Source organism: Lemur catta, chromosome 15, assembly GCF_020740605.2.
Source record: "Lemur catta isolate mLemCat1 chromosome 15, mLemCat1.pri, whole genome shotgun sequence".
NCBI classification, from domain to species: Eukaryota; Metazoa; Chordata; class Mammalia; order Primates; family Lemuridae; genus Lemur; species Lemur catta.
Genome location: NC_059142.1, coordinates 46,498,294 through 46,519,562, shown reverse-complemented (window position 1 = coordinate 46,519,562; position 21,269 = coordinate 46,498,294). Strand labels below are relative to the sequence as shown.

At 33.3% G+C, this 21,269-nt stretch overlaps 1 protein-coding gene across 6 annotated transcripts in view; it reads right to left on the bottom strand.

Annotated features, from left to right (window-relative positions):
• Positions 1-21,269, bottom strand: part of CEP112 (centrosomal protein 112) — a 359,225-nt gene that overhangs the window by 128,605 nt on the left and 209,351 nt on the right. The window contains exon 1 of one of the 6 annotated variants that reach the window (XM_045526960.1): positions 15,313-15,474. The exons of the other annotated variants lie outside the window; for them this stretch is intronic. Coding sequence (XP_045382916.1) covers positions 15,313-15,474 — 162 coding nt within the window. Of the gene's footprint in view, positions 1-15,312; positions 15,475-21,269 lie in introns of those variants that run through there. 6 annotated transcript variants of the gene reach the window in all.

Genomic DNA, 21,269 nt, shown 5'->3' with positions numbered 1-21,269 from the left:
TGTTTTTAACATTTCTAGGATCGAAAACAAAAGCAGACATTGCTTTTCTAAAGCCATTATTAAGCAGAAAAATTATTCATATAGAAGTAAAAATTAACAATGCAAATTAAAGCACAGAGCAAAAATCTAGAAGATAACATTATTTCAAATAATAAGATAACACACGGGTGAGCATTTCTGAACCTACGTGACCAGCAGGACATTACAGAAAGGTTATACTTCTGGTCATCCTATACAGAAACACTAAGACTTGGTGTCTGTCCAGGGACAAGGACCAATAATTCTGCTAGAAAAGGATAAGTCAAGTGGATCTAAGATCAAGTCCAGAATGATCAAGAAAGAGCTAAAAAATTAGCCAGGTAGCAAATACTCAAGGAGACTAATTAAGGTAGAAACAAGAAACAGGTAAGGGTACTTGTGAACAAAGAAGTGGGTGGGTAATGAGGAGTGAGGCACCCAAACTGGAGTCTAGTTGGAGAATGAGGAAATGTAGCAATAGGCATGAACTGCCACCTCGTGAGCCAGGAACTGCTTCTATCTTTCGCTCATGGTGACCTATCTGAGCCAACACATAGCAGGATTAGCTGCATAACAGTATGAGAAGCAAACAATTCCTGGCATAGATTTTGGAGAAAGATACACTGGAATATGGATCCTAGTTCTACAATTTGTAGCTGTGTAACTCTGAGCAAGCTGCTTAATTTCTGTGAGCTTCAGTATTTCCAACTACTTTAAGGCAATAATAACGTCAAAGGGTTGTGAGAATTAAAGTGGATAAGGTAGGCACACATGGTAGGCACACAATAAATATCTTCTTCCATTAGGCCAATACATACTGTACTGTTTAACTCATACTAATTATTTTCAGGAACTTATGTGAGCACAAGGAAGTGGAAAATTGAGGATCTGTGTTGTCTGACCTTAAAAAAATACAGAGAAGATAGTTCATTTTTTTCATGACGTTGAAAATGTCAACTTTTAACAAGAACAATTCTATTCAAAAAATCTTACAGGCCAGGTGCGGTGGCTCATGCCTGTAATCCTAGCACTCTGGGAGGCCGAGCCGGGCACTTGAGGTCAGGAGTTTGAGACCAGCCTGAGCAAAAGCAAGACCCCGTCTCTACTGAAAACAGAAAGAAATTATCTGGAAAACTAAAAATATATATAGAAAAAATTAGCTGGGCATGGTGGTGCATGCCTGTAGTCCCAGCTACTCGGGAGGCTGAGGCAGAAGGATCCCTTGAGCCCAGGAGTTTGAGGTTGCTGTGAGCTAGGCTGATGCCACGGCACTCTAGTCCGGGCAACAGAGCGAGAGTCTGTCACAAAAAAAAAAAAAAAATCTTATATTTCCTGATCAAATTATTGGAGTAGAAATGAGAAGGGAAAACAAAGTAGTAAACAAAATAAAGATTTGCAAACATAGTTAAACTCAGATCATAAATACCTTTATCCACTAAAGGTGTCCTTTTCCCGTAATAGAAAAGAGACAAGAAAGCATGAAAAGTTAAAGTTTAAAAAGACAGTACCCATGTAAGAGAAGGGCAGACTCTGTTCAAAGAGGTTACTTGTCTAGGGCTGCTTAGTTAGTTACTGACAGAGGCTTCTCTAGAGCCCACACCTCTCCCTGCATGTGTGTCTAATGCTCATCCTTCCCAAAGGAGGAGCCTCAGGGAAGCCTTTCTTGGTCCCAAGACCAAGTTGTCTGCTCTGATATGTTCTCATAGCTTCCTGTATTTCCTTTCTTAACACAAGCTCATACTTACTGTTACCATGTGTATAACGGAAAGGTTAAGAGCACAGGTCCTGGTGTCAAACTGAGTTTGAATCTTGCCTCTTCAAATTACTGAACCTGTTTAAGCCTGTAGCCTCCACAAAAAGAATAAAAGCATTTAATTTAGAGAAATGTTGTGAGGAGACATTAAGATAAGCCTTTACAACAATGCTTGACACTTGTGGCAATAAATGTTGGCCATTTTTTTATTAGCCAGTAAGAATAATTAAGGCAAGGAATGCTTAATACCAGATGGTCAACAAACACAACGTGGAGCTCCCCCTAAAAGTAAGGTAGGATGTGTCCCTTGTCAGACATTTAGTGGAATTGCAAACCTATAAAATTAATACACTGTGAAAGTAGTTGTGATTATGTTCGTTAATCACAAACAAGAAGGCAGTCCTTGTTTTGTGCAGTTCCAATATGCACAAATTTTAATTTCTATGGTTCAGTTAAATAAATCTAGTGTCCCAACAACATAGCTAAAATTTCAGTTACCACAGTACATTTTCTGTGATGAAGAATCTATTAAATCCTTTTCTGATTTCACTTGAGGCCAAGAGTTCAAGACCAGCCTGAGCAACACAGTGAGACTCTATCTTTACAAAAAATTTAAAACCTAGCTGGGTGTGGTGGCACACACCTATTTCCCAGTTACTCGGGAGGCTGAGGTGAGAGGATTGCTTGAGCCCAGGAGTTTGAAACTGCAGTGAGCTATGATTGTGCCACTGCATTCCAGCCTGGGTGACAGAGTGAGGCTCTATCTCTAAATGTAAATAAAATAAATAAAAATAAAAATATATTATCTTCTTATTCTTGAGTTATAAGAGTTCTTTATATATGTGCTGGATAAAATCCTTTATCAGATATGTATTTTGCAAATATTTTCTCCCAGACTGTGGTTTGCCTTTTTATTTTCTTAAGAGTGTCTTTTGAAGACAAAAGTTTTAATTTTGATGATGTCCAATGTATCAATTTTTTATTCCATAATTCATACTTTTTGAGTCCAATTGAAGAAATGTTTGCCTAAGCCAACATCATCAAAGTGTTCTCTTCTGTTTCCTCCCAGGGTTTTATACTTTAGCATTGATTTCAAGTTAACTTTTGTGTAAGTGTGAGGTAAAAGCTGAGTTCCATTTTTTCTCCATATGGACATCCAAATGTTCAGAACTATTTGTAGAAAGACTATCCTTCCCCCATTCATTATCTTAGCACATTTTTGTCAAAAATCAATTAGCTATAAATGTGTAGGTTTATTTCAGGACTCTATTTTATTCCATGGATTGATATATTTATTTTTACACCAATACCACATTCTTTTGATTACCATAGCTTTTTAGTTAGTCATGAAATCAGAAAGTATAATTCCTCCAACTTTGTTTTTTTTTTTTTTTCTTGATTATTTTTTTTTTCTTCTTTTTTTTTTTATTTCAGCTCATCATGGGGGTACATAAGTTCAGGTCATATACATTGTCCTTGTCCTGCCCATCCCCCCGAGTCAGAGTCCCAAGCACGTCCGTTCTCATTCTCCAGACAGTGCGCCTGGCACTCATCATGTATTCATACCTCGATCCCCTCCCCCCGCACCTCCCCGGGTCTGCACCTTCAAGCATGACCATTCCCCAGAGGGTGCGCAACGCACTCGTCATGTAGGCATACACCCATCCCCTCCCCCCACCCCCCCATCCCAGTCTGATATCCAATTGGTATCCTTCCCCGATGTACATTTAGGTGATGATCAGGGAAACCAGTTTTCTGGTGAGTACATGTGATGCTTGTTTTTCCATTCTTTGGATACTTCACTTAGTATAATGGGTTCCAGCTCTCTCCAGGAGAACCAAAGAGATGTCGTATCATCGTTATTTCTTATAGCTGAGTAGTACTCCATGGTATACATATACCACAGTTTACTAATCCATTCGTGGATTGATGGGCACTTGGGTTGTTTCCACATCTTTGCGATTGTGAATTGTGCTGCTATAAACATTCGGGTACAGGTGTCTTTGTTAAAGAATGACTTTTGTTCTTCTGGGTATATGCCCAATAATGGAATTGCTGGATCAAATGGTAGGTCTACTTGAATCTGTTTAAGGTATCTCCATATTGCTTTCCATAGGGGTTGCACTAGTTTGTATTCCCACCAGCAGTGTATGAGTGTCCTCCAACTTTGTTCTTTTTCAAAATTGATTTAACAATCAATGCTCAAATGAAATTTAGAGCCAGCTTGTCAATTTCCACAAAAAAAACTGCTAAAATTTTTATTAGGACTGTTCTTAATCTAAGGATTAATCTGGGGAAAATGACATTATATTAGGTCACTAAATATGAAATGTCCAATTTCAAATCAAAAGTTTAGTTTATTATATCTCAAACAAGAAGCAATACAATTAATCAAAGTATGCACCTAAACTATCAACACAGTTTTGCCATCTTAATGGTAGCTTGTTTATGCCAGCAGCAAAGAAGCCTGCAGAGCAAGTAGCAATGAAGTCTCAAAAGGCCTTTTCCACAGCTTATTGAGAATTGAATATTCTTCCTTGCAAGAAGTGGTCAAAAGCCTGAAAGAAGTGGTGGTCAGTTGGTGCAAGGTCTGGTGAATACAGTGGATGACAGAGAGTTTCCAAGTCCAGTCTCTGTAGTTTGAGAGTATTATTTGTGCAACATGTGGTCAAGGTTGTCTTGCAAGAGGATTGGCCTGTCTCTGTTGACCTATCTCAGCTGCTTAATCAAAAAAGCATCCTCATCATTTCATCTAATTGGTTGCAGTAGACACTACTGTAACCAATGAATTGATCAGGTTTCATGAAGTTGTATTGGATAATATCAGCACTGGAACACCAAACAGACACCATTAGCTTTTTTGGATGAATATTCGGTTTTAGACTGTGTTTTGGCATTTCTTCTTTATCCAACCATTGTGCTGAATGCTTGTGATTGTCAAAAAGAATCCATTTTTCATCACATGTAACAATACAGTGTAGAAACAGTGGCCTTTATGGCATGACAGCAAAGACAGGCAAGCTTCGAGATGATTTCTCCTCTGATGCTTGTTTAATTCATGTAGAACCCATCTATCCAGCTTCTTTACCTTGCAGATTTGTTTCAAATGGTCCAGTATTGTTGGACCATTAGTAATGTCAAACCTTGGGGCTAATTCATGTGTAGGTTAAGCTGCATTTGCTTTCACTACAAGTTCAGCTCACCATTATCCACCTTAGCGTTGGGTTGCCCATGTGGCTCATTTTCAAGATTCAAATCTCCAGAATGGGACTTCTCAGATCACTGATGTACTATGCGTTCATTAGCCACATCTTTCCAAACACTTCATTGATATTTCTAGCTGTCTGCACTGCATTGGTTCCATGACAGAACTTACATTCGAAAACAACACAAATTTTTGACTTATCCATGGTTTCACAAAAAGTGGTCTAAAAAAATTTTTGAAAGATAATCACAAGCCAAACTATGCATTTGAAACAATGAAGATGTACCTTCACAATAAAAATAAAACAAAAAGTGTCACAGTAAAATGTCATAGATGTCAACTATCAAACTTAGTACTTAAGGATATCAGGCATTTCATACTTAATAACCTAATACCAAGGTTGAGTCTTCCTATGAACTTGGTATTTCTCTCTATTTAATTAGATCTTTTTAAATATATGTCACTGAAGTTTTATAGTTGTCAGTATACAGATCTTGCATTTATCTTGCTAAATAAGTATTTTACATTTATGATGACATTGTAAATGGTATTGATGATTTAAAATTCAATTTCCAATTGTTCATTGCTAGTACATAGAAATATAATTGATTTTGCATATTAACTTGGTACCCTGTGATCTTGCTAAACTCACTTATTAGTTCTTGTAGTTTTTTATAGATTTTTTTTGATTATTTAAAGTAAATGACATGTTGTCTAGAAATAAAGACACTTTTACTTCTTCCTTTGATTTGTATGCCTTTTATTTCTTTTTCTTGCCTTGTTGCACTGGCTAGGACCTTTAGTATAATGTGTAACAGAAGCAGTAAGAGTGGAAATCCTTGCCTTGTTGCCAATCTTGGGGAAAAACAATATAGTCTGTATCATTTAGGTATAATTTTAGCTGTAGATTTTTCTTTTTCTGTTATATATTCTTTATCTTGTTCTTTGAATGGGTATTAAACTTTGCCAAAATGCTTTTTCTACATCTACTGAGATGACATTATTTTTCTTTTTTAGTATTTTAATATGGGAAATTACATTGATTGATTTTTGAATGTTGAACCAACTCTGCATTCCTGGGATAAACTCTACTTGACCTTGTGTGCTATCCTTTTTATATATTGCTGGATGTGACTGGTTAATATTTTGTTAAGGATTTTTTTTTTTGTCTGCAGTTTGTAGTTTTCTTTTCTTACGATATCATTGTCCAGTTTTGTTATAAGGGTAATGCTAAGTTCATAAGGTGAGTTGGAAAGTGTTTCTTTTCTGTTTTCTGAGACAATTTGTGTTAAATTGGTAGTATTTCTTTCTCAAATGTTTGCTAGAATTCACCAGTGTAGTAATCTGGTTTAAAATGTATTTGTTTATCTATTCATTCATTATTCCTAAGCTAATTCTATATTATAGAAGCAGGTGTTTATAATTCTTCCTTTCAGTAAATGTTAGTAGTTAACTTGCATACAGGGATTGCCAAATCCTTGTGAAAGCAAAAAATAAAATGTTACATGGCTTTTGTTTATTTCCTACCTCAGTTAAAAATATTTTGTGTGTGAACAGACAATATAAGTGGTGATGTATATATGCTATATAACATATAATTAATTTTGGATTAAGTATAATATTAAAGGCTATTTTAAAAAGACAAAAGGGGATTGTTATTTATTATTTAATAAATATAGATATTCAGAATATTAACTAATGCTCTTCAATTAATTGAGTGGTTAATTAAACCACCTAGATTATGAGAACAAAACCAAAATATTATCTAATTAAAAACATTATAAAACAGTGGCTGAAATACATGATGTGAAGATGTATGAGGCTGAAAGAGCCAACAAATATTCAACTGAAGAAGATTACAAGATGGTTTCCTAAATAACTTTCTTCCTTCCTTCTTGAAAGATCTGATCAAAGCAAAAATCAGACTCCTTTCATGTTAAAGTAAGTTCTTGTTTCATGTGACTTTTTAAAAATCTAAGATTTCTGCAAGATTTGTCTATTAAAAACTGTACTATTTCTAGCTTCTGAACAATAAAGATTCCATTTATAAAAGTGGACAATTTTGATTTGATCCTATTCAAGAGGTCTCATAGGGTATTTCAAAAATAAACATCAATCTCAACATCTGTATTTTTGATTAAAGTTGTTTCTAATTCCTTGCCCATATAAGGCAAATTTTAAAAAGATGGTACAGGGCAGTAAAAAATCATGCCAAAATATCACTCTGACTGGCAACTTTTATAGTTCTTTATTTTCAGCTTATAACCTAATAAATGAGATAACATGGAAATTCTACATACCCTGCCAAATGTAGTTCACATACCCTGAGTGAGTTCTTTATTTAATTTGACCTGTACTATATTGGGGCTATTTTATTCTTGGCTATATTTCATGGGAAATAAACTAATTTATAATTTTAAAAAATTTATGCTAAAATACATTTTGATCCTTTAGGTCCTAATCAATGATGATTTCAAGAATTTGAACTGATGACTTTTAAAAGTTTATTGCAGTGCATCTTGTTTTAATTTTGATTCCCTTTTTACATTTGCTACTGGAAAATGTAGAGTCAAATTGAGGTTCCTCAGCAGGTGGTATAAAACCCTAAGCATGCTGTGTTTTCACAAACCTTATCTATAGCTTCACCTTTCTTTCTTCTATTTTCAGTACTGAACACGTTGCCTAGCTCACATTGTTGGTACTCAACCAACAACTTGAATATGAAGTTTAACTTAATTAAACTGGTGATGTGGCAATTTACAAAGTAATTTAGAAAGTCAGGTATCAATGTGATACACAATGAAAAATAATTACACATTTCTTTTTCCTTCACTAGAAGTGGCTCTAAATGTACAAATATTAAAATATTTAATTTGCATACCTCAGGTAGGCAGCCATTCATTTAAATATTGCAAAAAAGGTTTTTCAAAACTTTTTGTTAAAAATAGCAAAGCCCTCACTGCAAAATATCAAAGTCATATATTTTAAGATATGAAAATCTTAAAAATTTTTAGCTCTTTAGAAATAGAAAATTAATGAAAGATAACCTAAGTAACATTTGATACTTCTTTCTTTTCTTTATCATTCCTCTAACTTCCTTTCTCAGTATTCAGTTCCAGTGGATATAATTATCATCAGAAGCAAAACCTGAAGCAAAAAATCTCTCAAGAATTATAAAAAATAAGATAAATGCTTGGCAAATCTTAATTTTGTTAGAACTTTCTTCTCAAGGTTAATATTATGGAACTATCATGTAACAAGGTTATTTGGGGACATCCCTATTTAATTCCTTTTAGATATTTGAGACTAAATGATTTCTACTCCAGAGAAAATACTACTATAACAAGGTTTCGGTTATTTAGCAATAGTAGCATTCAAATAGCAGGAATTTAATTTTTGTTAAAGCAAATACTATCTGCTCATCAATTTATTTAACCCCAAAATAATTTCTCAAACCTTATAAGTTTGTGAGTTCTTAAAAAGAACTTCTGGAGGTCAGATTGACTTCTAATACATTACGTCTCACTCTAATAGTCATTCTATTTTTAGAAAAATTAAAGTCAAAACAATACCTATTATGTCTCCCTTCTAAGAAAAAAAATTATGTTCCATGAGGATGTTGTTGAAGATGTTAATTAACCACATTACACATGTCCTCTTTGTGTAAATTTTTCTCTAAAGATTTCAATTCAAAGAATTTGAACTGATGACTTTTAAAAGTTTATTGCAGTGCATCTTGTTTTAATTTTGATGCTCTTTTTACATTTGCTACTGGAAAATGTAGAGTCAAATTGAGGTTCCTCAGCAGGTGGTATAAAACCCTCAGCATGCATTGTGTTTTCACAAACCTTATCTCTAGCTTCACCTTATTTTTTCTTTTCTTTTCCCTTAGATCTGATTCCCTACTTTAAAAGAACCTTGCCTTTAAAAAGTCACCTTTGATTTCCAATATTTTCTCCCCTAATGATATGAAACAATAAAAATGAAAACAAAATGAAACCTCACACCCTTGGAATAACTTAAAGCCAGAAAATAACAAAATTTCAAAGTCACTGGGAGCAAAAAAATGAGATAATTGTATCAGGCAAGATTCACCAATGGACAGTAAAATTAGTGGGCAAAAGTCTAAGAATACTCGCATAGTCTCAAGGTATGTCTCCCAAGATATTTTACATCTTACAAACAGAAAATGAATAACTTTATAGCACAGAAACCTGATGGATACCACCTTAACCAAGTTATCAATTTTAACCTCACCAGTAATAACCAAGTATCCCTTGATATAATGCACTTGAGAAAGGCACAATATCACTTCTGTATTCTTGCAAAAAATGAATAACCTCAATCTAATCATGAACAAATTTTAAAAACTCAAAGTGAGAAACATTCTACAAAATAACTAGCTAGTCCTCTTTGAAAATGTCAAAGTCATGAAAGATGAAGAAAGATAAAGGAACTGTCACAGACTGAAGGAAACTAAAGAGATATGACAACTAAAGGCATGTGAGATCCTGGCTTGGGTCCTAGAACATTAGTGGACACACTGGTGAAATTAAAATAAGATTTGTAGTTACTCAATAGTATTGTACCAATGCTAATTTCCTGGTTTTGGTAATTTACTATGGAAAATGTTAGCATTAGGGGAAGCTGGGTGAAGGATGTATGGAAATTCTATGTGCCATTTTTGCAACTTTTCAGTAGGTGTAAATAAAAAGTATAAAAATAAAAAGTTTAAAAAGTCACCTTCAATCTTTTTTAGAATAAGTGAATTTTCATAAACGATTACTGTCTGACATTCTCCCAATTTGTTGTAAGCTCATAGCTTCCCATTTTTTGTCTTTAACTGCCTCAGAAAATTCTTCATATCCAGCGCCAATTCAAATATTGCACTTCAAGGCCCATCTTTTCCATAAAACATCCTCTGATTGCTACAGACCTTCTTGAGTTTCCCAGCATTATTCTCTAATGTATTTAATAGAATTTTACTATGCATGATTGTATATTTATTTTTTACTTATATTTCTCATTATCACTACAATAAGAAAAGCTCCCAGAAAACAGTGACAAAGTTACATATCTTTTTGTGATCATCTCCAGTACTGAGCTAAGTATACAATAAATGCTTGTTAAATATATATTGACTCATTCACTCATAAATTATTAAGGAAACTAGAGATTTTGAAGTTCACACCATTCATTTACAGCTTCTCTGTGAAATTAGACATCAAGTATAAGACTAAATGGACCACTAGTTATGATCTAAGTATGGCAATTTTGATAATTTCTTGTTCTTAAGAAGTCTCTAAAATGTATGACACTTCCTTCAATTTAATAAAGTAGTTGGAGTTGAATAAACACCATAATTATTAGAATTAGAATATTAGAATTAAAATAATTTATAGATATATGCCTAAATTCTAAATCTTTAAAAATTTGTTAAAATACCTCATTCAATATTAATGTGAAATGTATAACATACTAATGTTGCTTATTCAATATTCATATGAAATGTATAACATACTAATATTGCTTATTCATATTAATAAGCAACTGTCACAGATTAGATTCAAAGATACTGATGTTTTATGAGATATTTTCCATGACCCAAAGTTGCTTCCTTAGAGTATTCCTAGGATGTCTACTGATCTGTTAAAGTCATGCAGTGGGAACAAATGTCCATTTTCTTTGCCAAGAAAATACCATAGATGAATATTAAAAACAGTTCTGTAGCCAAAATTCACATCTGCACACACTTAAAAATGTAGCTCTTCTTTTTTATTTTGTGGACAATAATTTGTAATACATTCTGAAAAACACAAAAATGTAGTACAGTACTCTACACCTGGCTGGGTAACTAGTGTTTAGCTATAAGTGCAGTGATACAAGCTATGTTATTACTGAAATTGATCATTGTACACTAAATTGTGGAAATATGTATACATATGTATATTATTAATAGTAACTTTTTTGGCATCTATCTCAGGCTTATTTATATATAGAGAGAATATAAAGTTCAAAATATATTCTAGTGGTGTAACCATATCAAATAAAATATTTTTAAGGGGAATATAATTTAAAACATGGAAGTTAAATGGATTTGAATACTTAAACTTCTCAACTATTAAACTAATATTACTTTTAAAAAACCTTTTAAAAGGTCATTAATTCACTGAGAATGCCAGATATCCCAAACAATGCTTTCTAAAAAATTTTTAAATATGTGTGGAGAAGAAATATATTTTGGCCTAATAGCAAAGAAGAAAATATATTGGGCCTGACTTCTATATTGTGATTTGCAAAAATTTTGTAACATTTAAGTAGTCAAGGCTCTCAATTCAATAGAATATTTAGAATACACACATAAACAATATTATTTTAAAATACTGTTATATCATTTAATTTTAAAAAGAATGATTATGGAGAGTTAAGATAAAAATAGCTTGTGTCTTAAAAATATACATTTAAAAATACCTATCACTTTTCCTGTCCCATGCTTGTTTATATTATTGTCATTTTTAAAAATCATATGTATGTCATGGGACACAACAAAGTAGAGTCATTCCTAGGTATCTGTGGGGGACTGGTTCCAAGATTCCTATGGATGCCAAAATGCATAGATGCACAAGTCCCTTCTTTAAAATGATGTAGTATTTGCATATAACCTATGCACCTCCTCCTGTATACTGTAAATCATCTACAGATTACTATAATACCTAATATAATGTAAATCATTATAATATTGTTTTTATTTGTATTATTTTTATTGTTATATTTTTATTTTTTATTGTTTTTTCAATTTTTGAATATTTTTGATCCATGGTTGGTTGAATCCAAGGACACAGAACCCACAGATACAGAGGGCTGACTGTTAACTGGGATCTTACTAATGCTCTTGCCTCCCTATATCATACATGCATTTTCTCTGGTTCATTTGGTTCTTCATATCCTAGATTTGTTTTGAGAAATCATTTTCCAAATTCATCAGTCTACTAATAAAATATACCACTGTGAAAAATAAAATATATTGATATACATGGCATAATTAAGATAAAATTAATCCCTCATAGGGAAAACTATTAAGCAACATGCATTTATCTGATTATCTATGTAGAAAATCTCAAGAATCTACCCAAAAAAGGTGACTAGAACTAATAAGTGAGGTTAGAAAGGTCACATGGTATAAGATCAATATCTAAAAATCTTTTATACTTTTATATATTAGCAATGAACAATTGAGAATTGAAGTTAAAAACATGAAATGATTAGATATAATTTAACAAAATATGTGCAACATCAATATGCTGAAAACTGGAAACACCTATGACAGAAATTAAATAAAATCTTAATAAATGGCAATATCTTTCATGTTCATGGATCAGAACATTCAATTTCATTAAGATTTCAATTTTCTCCAAAGATATAGATTCAACACAATTTTCTTTAAAAATCCCAGCAGGATTTTGTATAGAATTCATCATGCTGATTCTAAAAAAAGCAAAGGCAAAACACTTGACTGAGCAAACAATTTTGAAAAAGATTAGGTTGAACAAGTCACACTATCTGTCTCTAAGACTGACCATAAAAGCTACAGTAATCAAGACAGGGTGGTATTGGAAAAGGACAGACACATAGATGAATAGAACAAAATTAGACACTCCACTAGGAGATCAAACATATATGGTCAATCGATTTCCAACAAAACTACAAAGGTAATTCAATGAGGAAAGGATAGTCATTTCAACAAATATTGCTGAAACAATTGTGTCTTAGTCTATGCCTTGCACCATTCTCAAAAATCAACTCAAAATGGATCACAGACCTAAATATAAAACCTAAAACTCTAAAACTTCTAGAAGAAAAAGGAGAAAAATTTTGTGATCTTAGATTAGGTAAAGATTTCTTAGATACAACACAAAAAGCACGATCTATAAAAGAACAAACTGATAAACTGGACTTCAGGAAAAGTAAGAACCTCTGCTCTTTGAAATACACTGTAATAAAAATGAAAAGTCAAGCCATTCACTGGGATAAAATGTTTGCAAATCACATATCTTATAAAGAATTTGTATCCAGAATACATAAATAACTCTCAAAATTCAACAATTAAAAAATAAACAACTGAATAAAAAAATCAGAAAAAGATTTGAATAGATATTTCACCAAGGAACATATTTAGATGATGAAATATGCACACAAACAGGTGCTCAAAATTATTAATTATTGGAGAAAAACACATGTGACAAGGACAGCTAAAATAACATTACAAACTCATCAGTACAAAGGGCTGGCGAAGATGCAACGTAACTGGAACTCTCATGCATTGCCAGTAGATATGCAAAATGATACAGCTACTTTGGAAAACAGTTTGGCAGTTTCTAATAAGGTTTTAAAAACATATTTAACATACCATTCAGCAATCTCACTCCTTGCTATTTATCCAAGTGAAATTAAAATTTATATACACGTAAAACTTTTATATGAATGTTTAACAATCCAAATGTTTCTCAGCTGGAGAATGGATAAACACACTTTGGTACATTCATATAATGGAATATTACGAAACAATAAAAAGGAATGGGTAACTGCTACACACAACAACAGGGTGAATCTCAAATGCATTATGCTAAGGGAAAGAAGCCAGACTCAACAAGCTATATGCTGAATCGTCCATTTATATGACATTCCAAAAAAGGAAACTCTATAGTCACAGAAAATAGATGTGTGGTTTCCAGGAGCTGGGGCACAAGAAAGGAAGTGGGGCTGATGACAAAGGGTCTAGAGGAATATTTGAGGTGACGGAACTGTGCTTTACCTTGATTTAGTGATGGTTTGTCAGAACTTACAGAACTGTATACACTTATATGCATACACTTATACTTTTGTTTTAAAAAGAGAGGAGAAGAATACAAGAAAGAGCCTGATTTCTTTTGAGCTGGTGTGAGGAAGAGGAGGAAGATGCAAACAAGTGACATCTTTCAGTGAGGATGATGAGTTACCAGGTCTTCCAGGCAGAGGAAACAACGTGTGAAGCCATGAAGGGAGACTATTCACAGCCTATTTGTGGAAAAGGGAGTTGTCTGGGGTGAGCACAGCAAAGATGGTGTTTGGGGTGGGGGAGACAGTTAAGGAAGGTATTAGTACAAGAAGATACTAATTCACATCCATTATGATAACTATTATAAAACAAAGTGTTGGCAATGATGTAGAGAAAATAGAAGACTTCTGCATCGCTGCTGGTAGGCATATAAAATGGTACGGCCATTATGGAAAACATATGACAGTTCCTCAAAAAAATAAAAATAGAATTATCATATCCACCAGTTCCACTTGTGGGTATATACTCAAAATAATTGAAAGCAGGAACTATTATAGAACAGATATTTGCACACCCTTATTCACAGCGGCAGTATTCATAACAGCCAAATGGTGGAAATAATCCAAGTGCTCATCAACAGGTGAATAGATAAACAAAATGTGATATACACATACAATGGAATATAATTCAACCTTTAAAAAAAGAGGAAATTTTGACACATGCTACAACATAGATTAACCCTGAAGACATTATCCTAAGTGAAATAAGCCAGTCACAACAAGAAAACTACTATATGATTCCACTCATAACAGGTACCCTAGAATAGTCACACACATAGAAACAGAAAGCAGAATGATGGTTGCCAGGGGCTAGTGGGGGGAGAGTAATGGGAGTTACTGTTTAATGGGTATAGTTTCAATTTTGTAAGACAAAAAAAGTTCTGGAGATGGATGGTGGGTGATGGCTGCATAGCAATCTAAATGTACCCCCAATGCCACTGAACTGTACAATTAAAAATGGTTAAAATGATAAATTTTATGTGACATATATTCTTCCCCAACTTTAATTCATTCAAATAAATAAGAAAGAAAAACAAGAAAAGGTAGAAAGGAGAAACGGGATTATGCAAATCCTTGGACAGACTGCTAAGAAGCTGTGACAATTTCACTTTGTTTTGGGCAACAGAACTTTGTAAGTTTTTAAGCAAGGGAGGAAATGCCATTAGCTCACAATCTACCTCTTCCAGAAAGTTCTGCCTGAATCCACTTGCCCCCACTCCCCAGACTCCAGACACCTCCCTGAGTTGTTTCCCGCGTCATGCTGTCCAGTAGATCTAGGTGATGGCCCTGATTTCAGTTCAATGTGATCACAGCTTGTTCCATCATCCCCACTCTTCCAAAATTCATCTCCTTGAGGGGAGAGTCTGTTTTTATGTTACCAGAGCCTAGTTCAGTTCAGCAAGGAGATTTGATTTTTAGCAAGGTCCCTATCTCCAGAACACAGAGGGTATCTCAGTCTTACCTTGTTCTCCTTGAGGCCAGATGGTCCTCTGTCTCTCAGGGGCCTCAAGCTTCCAGCCTGCTCTTTCTCAGGGGCATTATAATTTTCTTCTCTCATCCCTATCAGTCCCAAGGCTTGGTTTTCCTTGCGGGATGGGCAGTCCAAAGTCAGAGAAGACCACATCTCCTTTGGCCTCCATTAAGATCTCAGAAGCAATGATGACAGCCCCTGGTTCAGGTTCAGAATGGGCAAAGCTTTTGCTTATCTTTGATGCTACTGAGAGGACAGCTTCCCTTCCCTTACAGAAAGGTGATTGGGCCCAAGTGGTGAGAGTATTTGAGAACCTCCCCCAACCTCTCAGGTACGGGTAAAGAGGAGCTAGTGACATCATAATTACACTGTTCGTTCCTGATGTCAGCTGACATGATGCCAGGGCTAAAGGGCCAGCACACCCTCTTCTTTGTGACTCTGGTCTCCCAGGGGCAGAAGAGAGGAAGCAGGCTGAAGATGCCCTAGGGCTTAGGGACATGGTAAAAATATGACTAGATGGTGACTTCTGTATAGTACCATTCATCTGAGAAAGTGTTTATAATAGAGTACATTTAGAAAATACAGAATAATACAATTCAAAAGCACATACAATCCCATCCCACAGAGAAAGGAACTAGTATATTTCTTTACATGTTTTCCTGTGTGTAAATTTACATATGGTTTACTTTCTTGCTTTCACACCCCATATCAAATCCATCCAAATTTAGAAAAGGAAAGACAGAGAGGAGAAAGCCTTGTTGGCTCTCACTTTAAAATATATCCAGAATCTGACCACTTCTCCTGCTACCACTCTGGTCTAAGTGACTACCATCTTCTCTCACCTGGAAACCAAAGTTGCCTTCTGATTGGTTTCCCACTTTTGTTCTCATGCAGCTAGAATGATCTTTTAAAGCCTAAGTCAGATCATGGAGACACATTCTCCACAGAAATAGAAAAAAAATACTAAAATTTGTATGGAACTACAAAAGACCCTGAATATCCAAAGCCATCCTGAGCAAAAAGAACAAATCTGGAGGCATCACACTACCAGACGTCAAAATACACTACAAAACTATAGTAACAAAAACAGCATGGAAAACCCAGGAATAAATCCAGGCATTTACAGCCAACTCATTTTCAACAAAGGCATCAAGAACATACATCAAGGAAAGGACAGTCTTTTCAATAAATGGTGCTGGGAAATCTGAATATCCACATGCATAAGAATGAAACTAGACCTCTATCTCTTACTATATAAAAAAATCAAATCAAAATGGATTAAACACTTAAATGTAAGACCTGAAACTACGAAACTACTAGAAGAAAACACTGGGGAAGCACTCTGGGACATTGGTCTGGACAAAGATTTTTGGGGGGTAAGAACTCAAATAGAACAGACAACTAAAGCAAAAATAGATAAATGGGATTATGAAGCTTAAAACCTTCTGCACAGCAAAGAAAACAATCAACAGAGTGAAGAGATAACCTACAGAATGAGAGAAAATATTTACAAACTATCTATCTGATAAGAGATTAATATTCAAAATATATAAGGAACTCAAACTACTCAATAACACAAAAACATATAATGTAAGTAAAAAATGAGCAAATGATTTGAATAGATATTTTTCAAAAGAAAATATAAAATGGCCAACAGGCATATGAAAAAATGCTCAGTATCACTAATGATCAGGAAAACACAAATCAAAACAATAATGACAGATCATCTCACCTAAGTTAAAATGAATATTATTAAAAAGACCAAAAAAAAAAAAAGATGCTGGCAAAGATGTGGAAAAGGGGGAACATTAGTACAATGCTGATAAGATTGTAAATTTGTACAGTCACAGTATGGAGGTTTCTTAAAAAACTAAAAATAGATCTACCATATGATCCAGCAATCCCACTGCTGGGTATATATCCAAAAGAAAGGAAATCAGTATATCAAAGAGACATCTGCACTCCCATGTTTACTGCAGAACTATTCACAATAGCCAAAATACGGAAGCAACCTAAGTGTCCATTATCAGATGAATTAAGAATATGTAGTATATATACACACAATGGAATATCATTCAGCCATAAAAAAGAATGAAATTCTGTCATTTGCGGCAACATGGATAGAACTGGAGGTCATTATGTAAAAGTGAAATAAGCCAGAAAGGCAAATATCACATATTCTCACTCATATATGGGGGCTAAAAAAGTTGTTCTCATTAGAGAGTAGAATGATGGTTACCAGAGGCTGAGAAGGGTAGTGGGGAGAGGACATAAAGAGAAGTTGATTAAAGGGTACAAAAATACAGCTAGATAGATGGAATTAAGTTCTAGTTTGTGACAGAACAGTAGGGTGACTATAGTCAATAATTTATTATATATTTTAAAGAGCTAGAAAAGAAGATTTGAAATGTTCTCAAAACAAAGAAATGATAAATGTTTGAGGCACTGGATATCATAATTGTCCTGATTTGATCATTACATGTATGCATGTATCAAAATATCACATGTATTCCATAAATATATATAATTATTATGCATAAAAATAATTTTTTAAAAACGTTTGTACAATTATCAGCACTAATCTTAAACATACACACACATACACAAACACTCATCAAGAAACAAACAAAACTCTCAAAAACTCAAAATGAATAAACACACACGCACACACACACACACACACATACACACACATCTTCCCTATGAGACTTAGGGCACAAATACTTGCTCTTTTCACTTGCTCCCAACTTTCTGAGTTTAGATATCAACCTTTGAAGATGGCAAATAAACTGTTATGTTTTTAACAACTTCTCAAGTTAAATCACTATCTTTTACTGTACTGACCTAAGATTTTTGTTTATTCTAAGTAAAAATTTTTTCACTAAGAGCACCCAGAAAGACAAAACCAACAACTTCTGATGAATGCAGAATGCCCATTCTTTAATAGTTTTATTAGAATATTAAAAACTAGGCTACAGAATGACAAGAGAGGATTAATCTTATAAATTTTAAATGTTCACTTTAAATATAAACAATGATTCATTTATAATTCTAGATTGTATTTTCAAATAATCTTAATATAAAATATACTTGCTTTTAATTTTCTCCAAGAGAAGCATAGTTTTCTAGCCTAGGGACACTAGACTTTGAAGTTAAGCTGTTGATTTCCTCTCCTAGATTGCTAGAAAATAGGACTTCTCTTTAATATGCAGCAAGAGGCAGAGGGAGAAAGAGCAAAAGATTCTCTAGGAAACTGTAAAAGCCATTCAGCCGGGAGCAGTCCATTTCCATCTATATCCATGACTCCACGTTGACACTGAGCTTTGCAGTCCTACTCAGGTAGGGATGGTAGACCTTTGACAATGTAAATATGCAAGTATGAATAATGATACATACCCTACTCTGTTTGTTTAATAAACAAATGCCCCAGACATTATTCCAGTATTTATTTAGTGGACTCACTGTGAAACAGGTGCCTCACATTAGAACCAAGTAAAGTAGGAAGAGCTGGGAGCTGATGTAAAAAACGAAGAGTCTAACGAACGTCTATTTCCCTTGTTACGTAAGCAGATACGTAAGCACATTTAACTAAAATACTCGATTTGGTTTTGTTTGTGTATTTTGTCAAAATGATAATAAAAGTCTTAGCTTTTATATAATACCTTTCATTATTCAAGAAAGGTTTACAATTGAGGTCATTTATAGACAAATTACAATTTGAAATCTTAATATAAATGAACAATTTATCACATTGAAATTATGTACACATCATAAGTTTTCCAAGTTGGTATTTGGGTTTTCTTTTAATCTTTAAATTAATTTATTCACATGCTTGGAGGTGCCATTATCCATTACATCAGACTGTAGCTTATACACCCAGAGAAAAATGCCAACTTTAAGTTCATTGACATTTGTGGAAAACAAAAATTATACTGGATGCTGTTTGTCAATCAATTTTTACAAATCTAAACTATTTGAGGATAATATTTAATTTAAAATTTAAGGATATAAAACTTCACTTTTCTTAGCAAAGGAAAAACTCAGGGAAAAGATCAAAGTAAAAAGAACAAAATTGAGATTAGAAATCCATTTTAAGCTAAAATGACAATGTCTTCATAAGTTAATATTAATCCTTTAATTATAAATTTCAAAGGTTTAAGTAGTTTCTATGACCTTAGCTTTGAATAATTATGCCATGTGGAGCTTTCCTTAAATTTGAAAAAGATGCTGAATTGTTGTTCAAAGCCTTTTAATGACTTCAGGCTGGCAGAATTCCAGCATAATCCTTCAGATACCACTTAAAATTACAGACCAGGAACCCAAGCTGGTAAATGCTATGTCAAATTTGTAAGAGCTTTTTACTTACAGTACCTTGCAGAAAATGTTTGATATGTTGATATATTTATAAATATCAAAATAGGGAGCTTAAAACAACTATTTATAGTGGAGAATTCACAGAGAGAAAGATGGACAGATTAGACTAAATATAAATAAAATTATTTGTGTATCCTGAAATTAAAACACAAATACCAAAAATATTTTCCACAAAGATAAGGGTTTTATCATCCTACATATAAAAAGAATTTATATAAGCTGGTAAGAGAAACATCAGGACCCTAAAAGAAGGGAAACTGGCAAAGGACATGAACAGGCAATTCCTAGAAAATGAAATACGAATAACAAGTAATCTATTGTAAATGTTCAATCTATCACTCTTAAAAAATGCAAATTAAAACAACAAATTAAAACAACAACTGTTTTTCACAAAAAGTACCAAAACTTAAAAAAAAATACTAACAATATAAGGACTAAATAGATACTCTATTGGAATAAATATAAATTAGTACAGATTATCTGAAATGTAATTGACCTGTTAATTCCAGTGGAATTTTAACCTAAGGGAAAAAAATTGAAAACATTGATAAAAGTTTATCTATAATGTGTTAATCTCCACAACTAATAGCTTTTTAAAAAATCTAAATGTTCCAAAATAAAGGAATAACACAATAAATTATGTCATATCCACAAAATGGAGTATCATGAAACAATGAAAACTATATTTTCAAAGAATTTCAAATGACATTGGAATATTCTTAGCATGGCTTTTGAAAAAGGAAGAGATGGAACTGTTTAATTAGTATGATCTGGATCAGCTAAGTTAATATAGCTATTTTACATACACATTTAATTATTATTATTGGTTATATTTGGTTGGTGGCAGTAGCAGAGAATTTTATATGTCTCTCTATTTTCCACACCTTCTAAATTATCCTCTGTTTTAAGAATGGTTATTTTTCAAATAGCTGAATAGCTTGGAAAAATTTAAATAGCAAAGTTTTAATCAATCTTCTAAAAATTACCTACTATCATCACTTAGTAATGTTCTTTAATTTTTCAAAGGTTCATATGTTATGGGCTTTGTTTCAATTCAGTTTGAAAAAATTTTAAAAGGCTAAAAAAGAAGCTTTCCATTTGCAAGTGTCAATCATTTACTTTCTTGGAGTCTCTATTTCAAGTATTTTGACCTTGTGGAGGTATTTCATGTTTCTCTTAACTCAAAGTCATTCAAGATATCATCTAGGTCTAAATTGCTACTGACAGAAACTCAGGTAGGATCTGGATTTAGGAATTCTTTTATAACCTTAACATTGTAAGTGCTACTGAAACAACCCAGACCCACATGGAATGTTACATTTACATTATTTATTATTCTGGTGTTACTGTCCTCTCCTCTTTGAATCTCAATTTTATATTCAATGATAGAAAATTAATTTCTAAACCTCTGAATTCTGATGGGATTTTGAACTTTCAGATTTACTTAAACATAATGAAACATTAAACTTTTTATAAGATATAGTGAGAAGAATTCAAGTAACTTGCAGAATGACACAACCAACTAGCAACAGAATTACCAGCTTATTAGTGTTAATTCAAAGTTTTATAGTAGG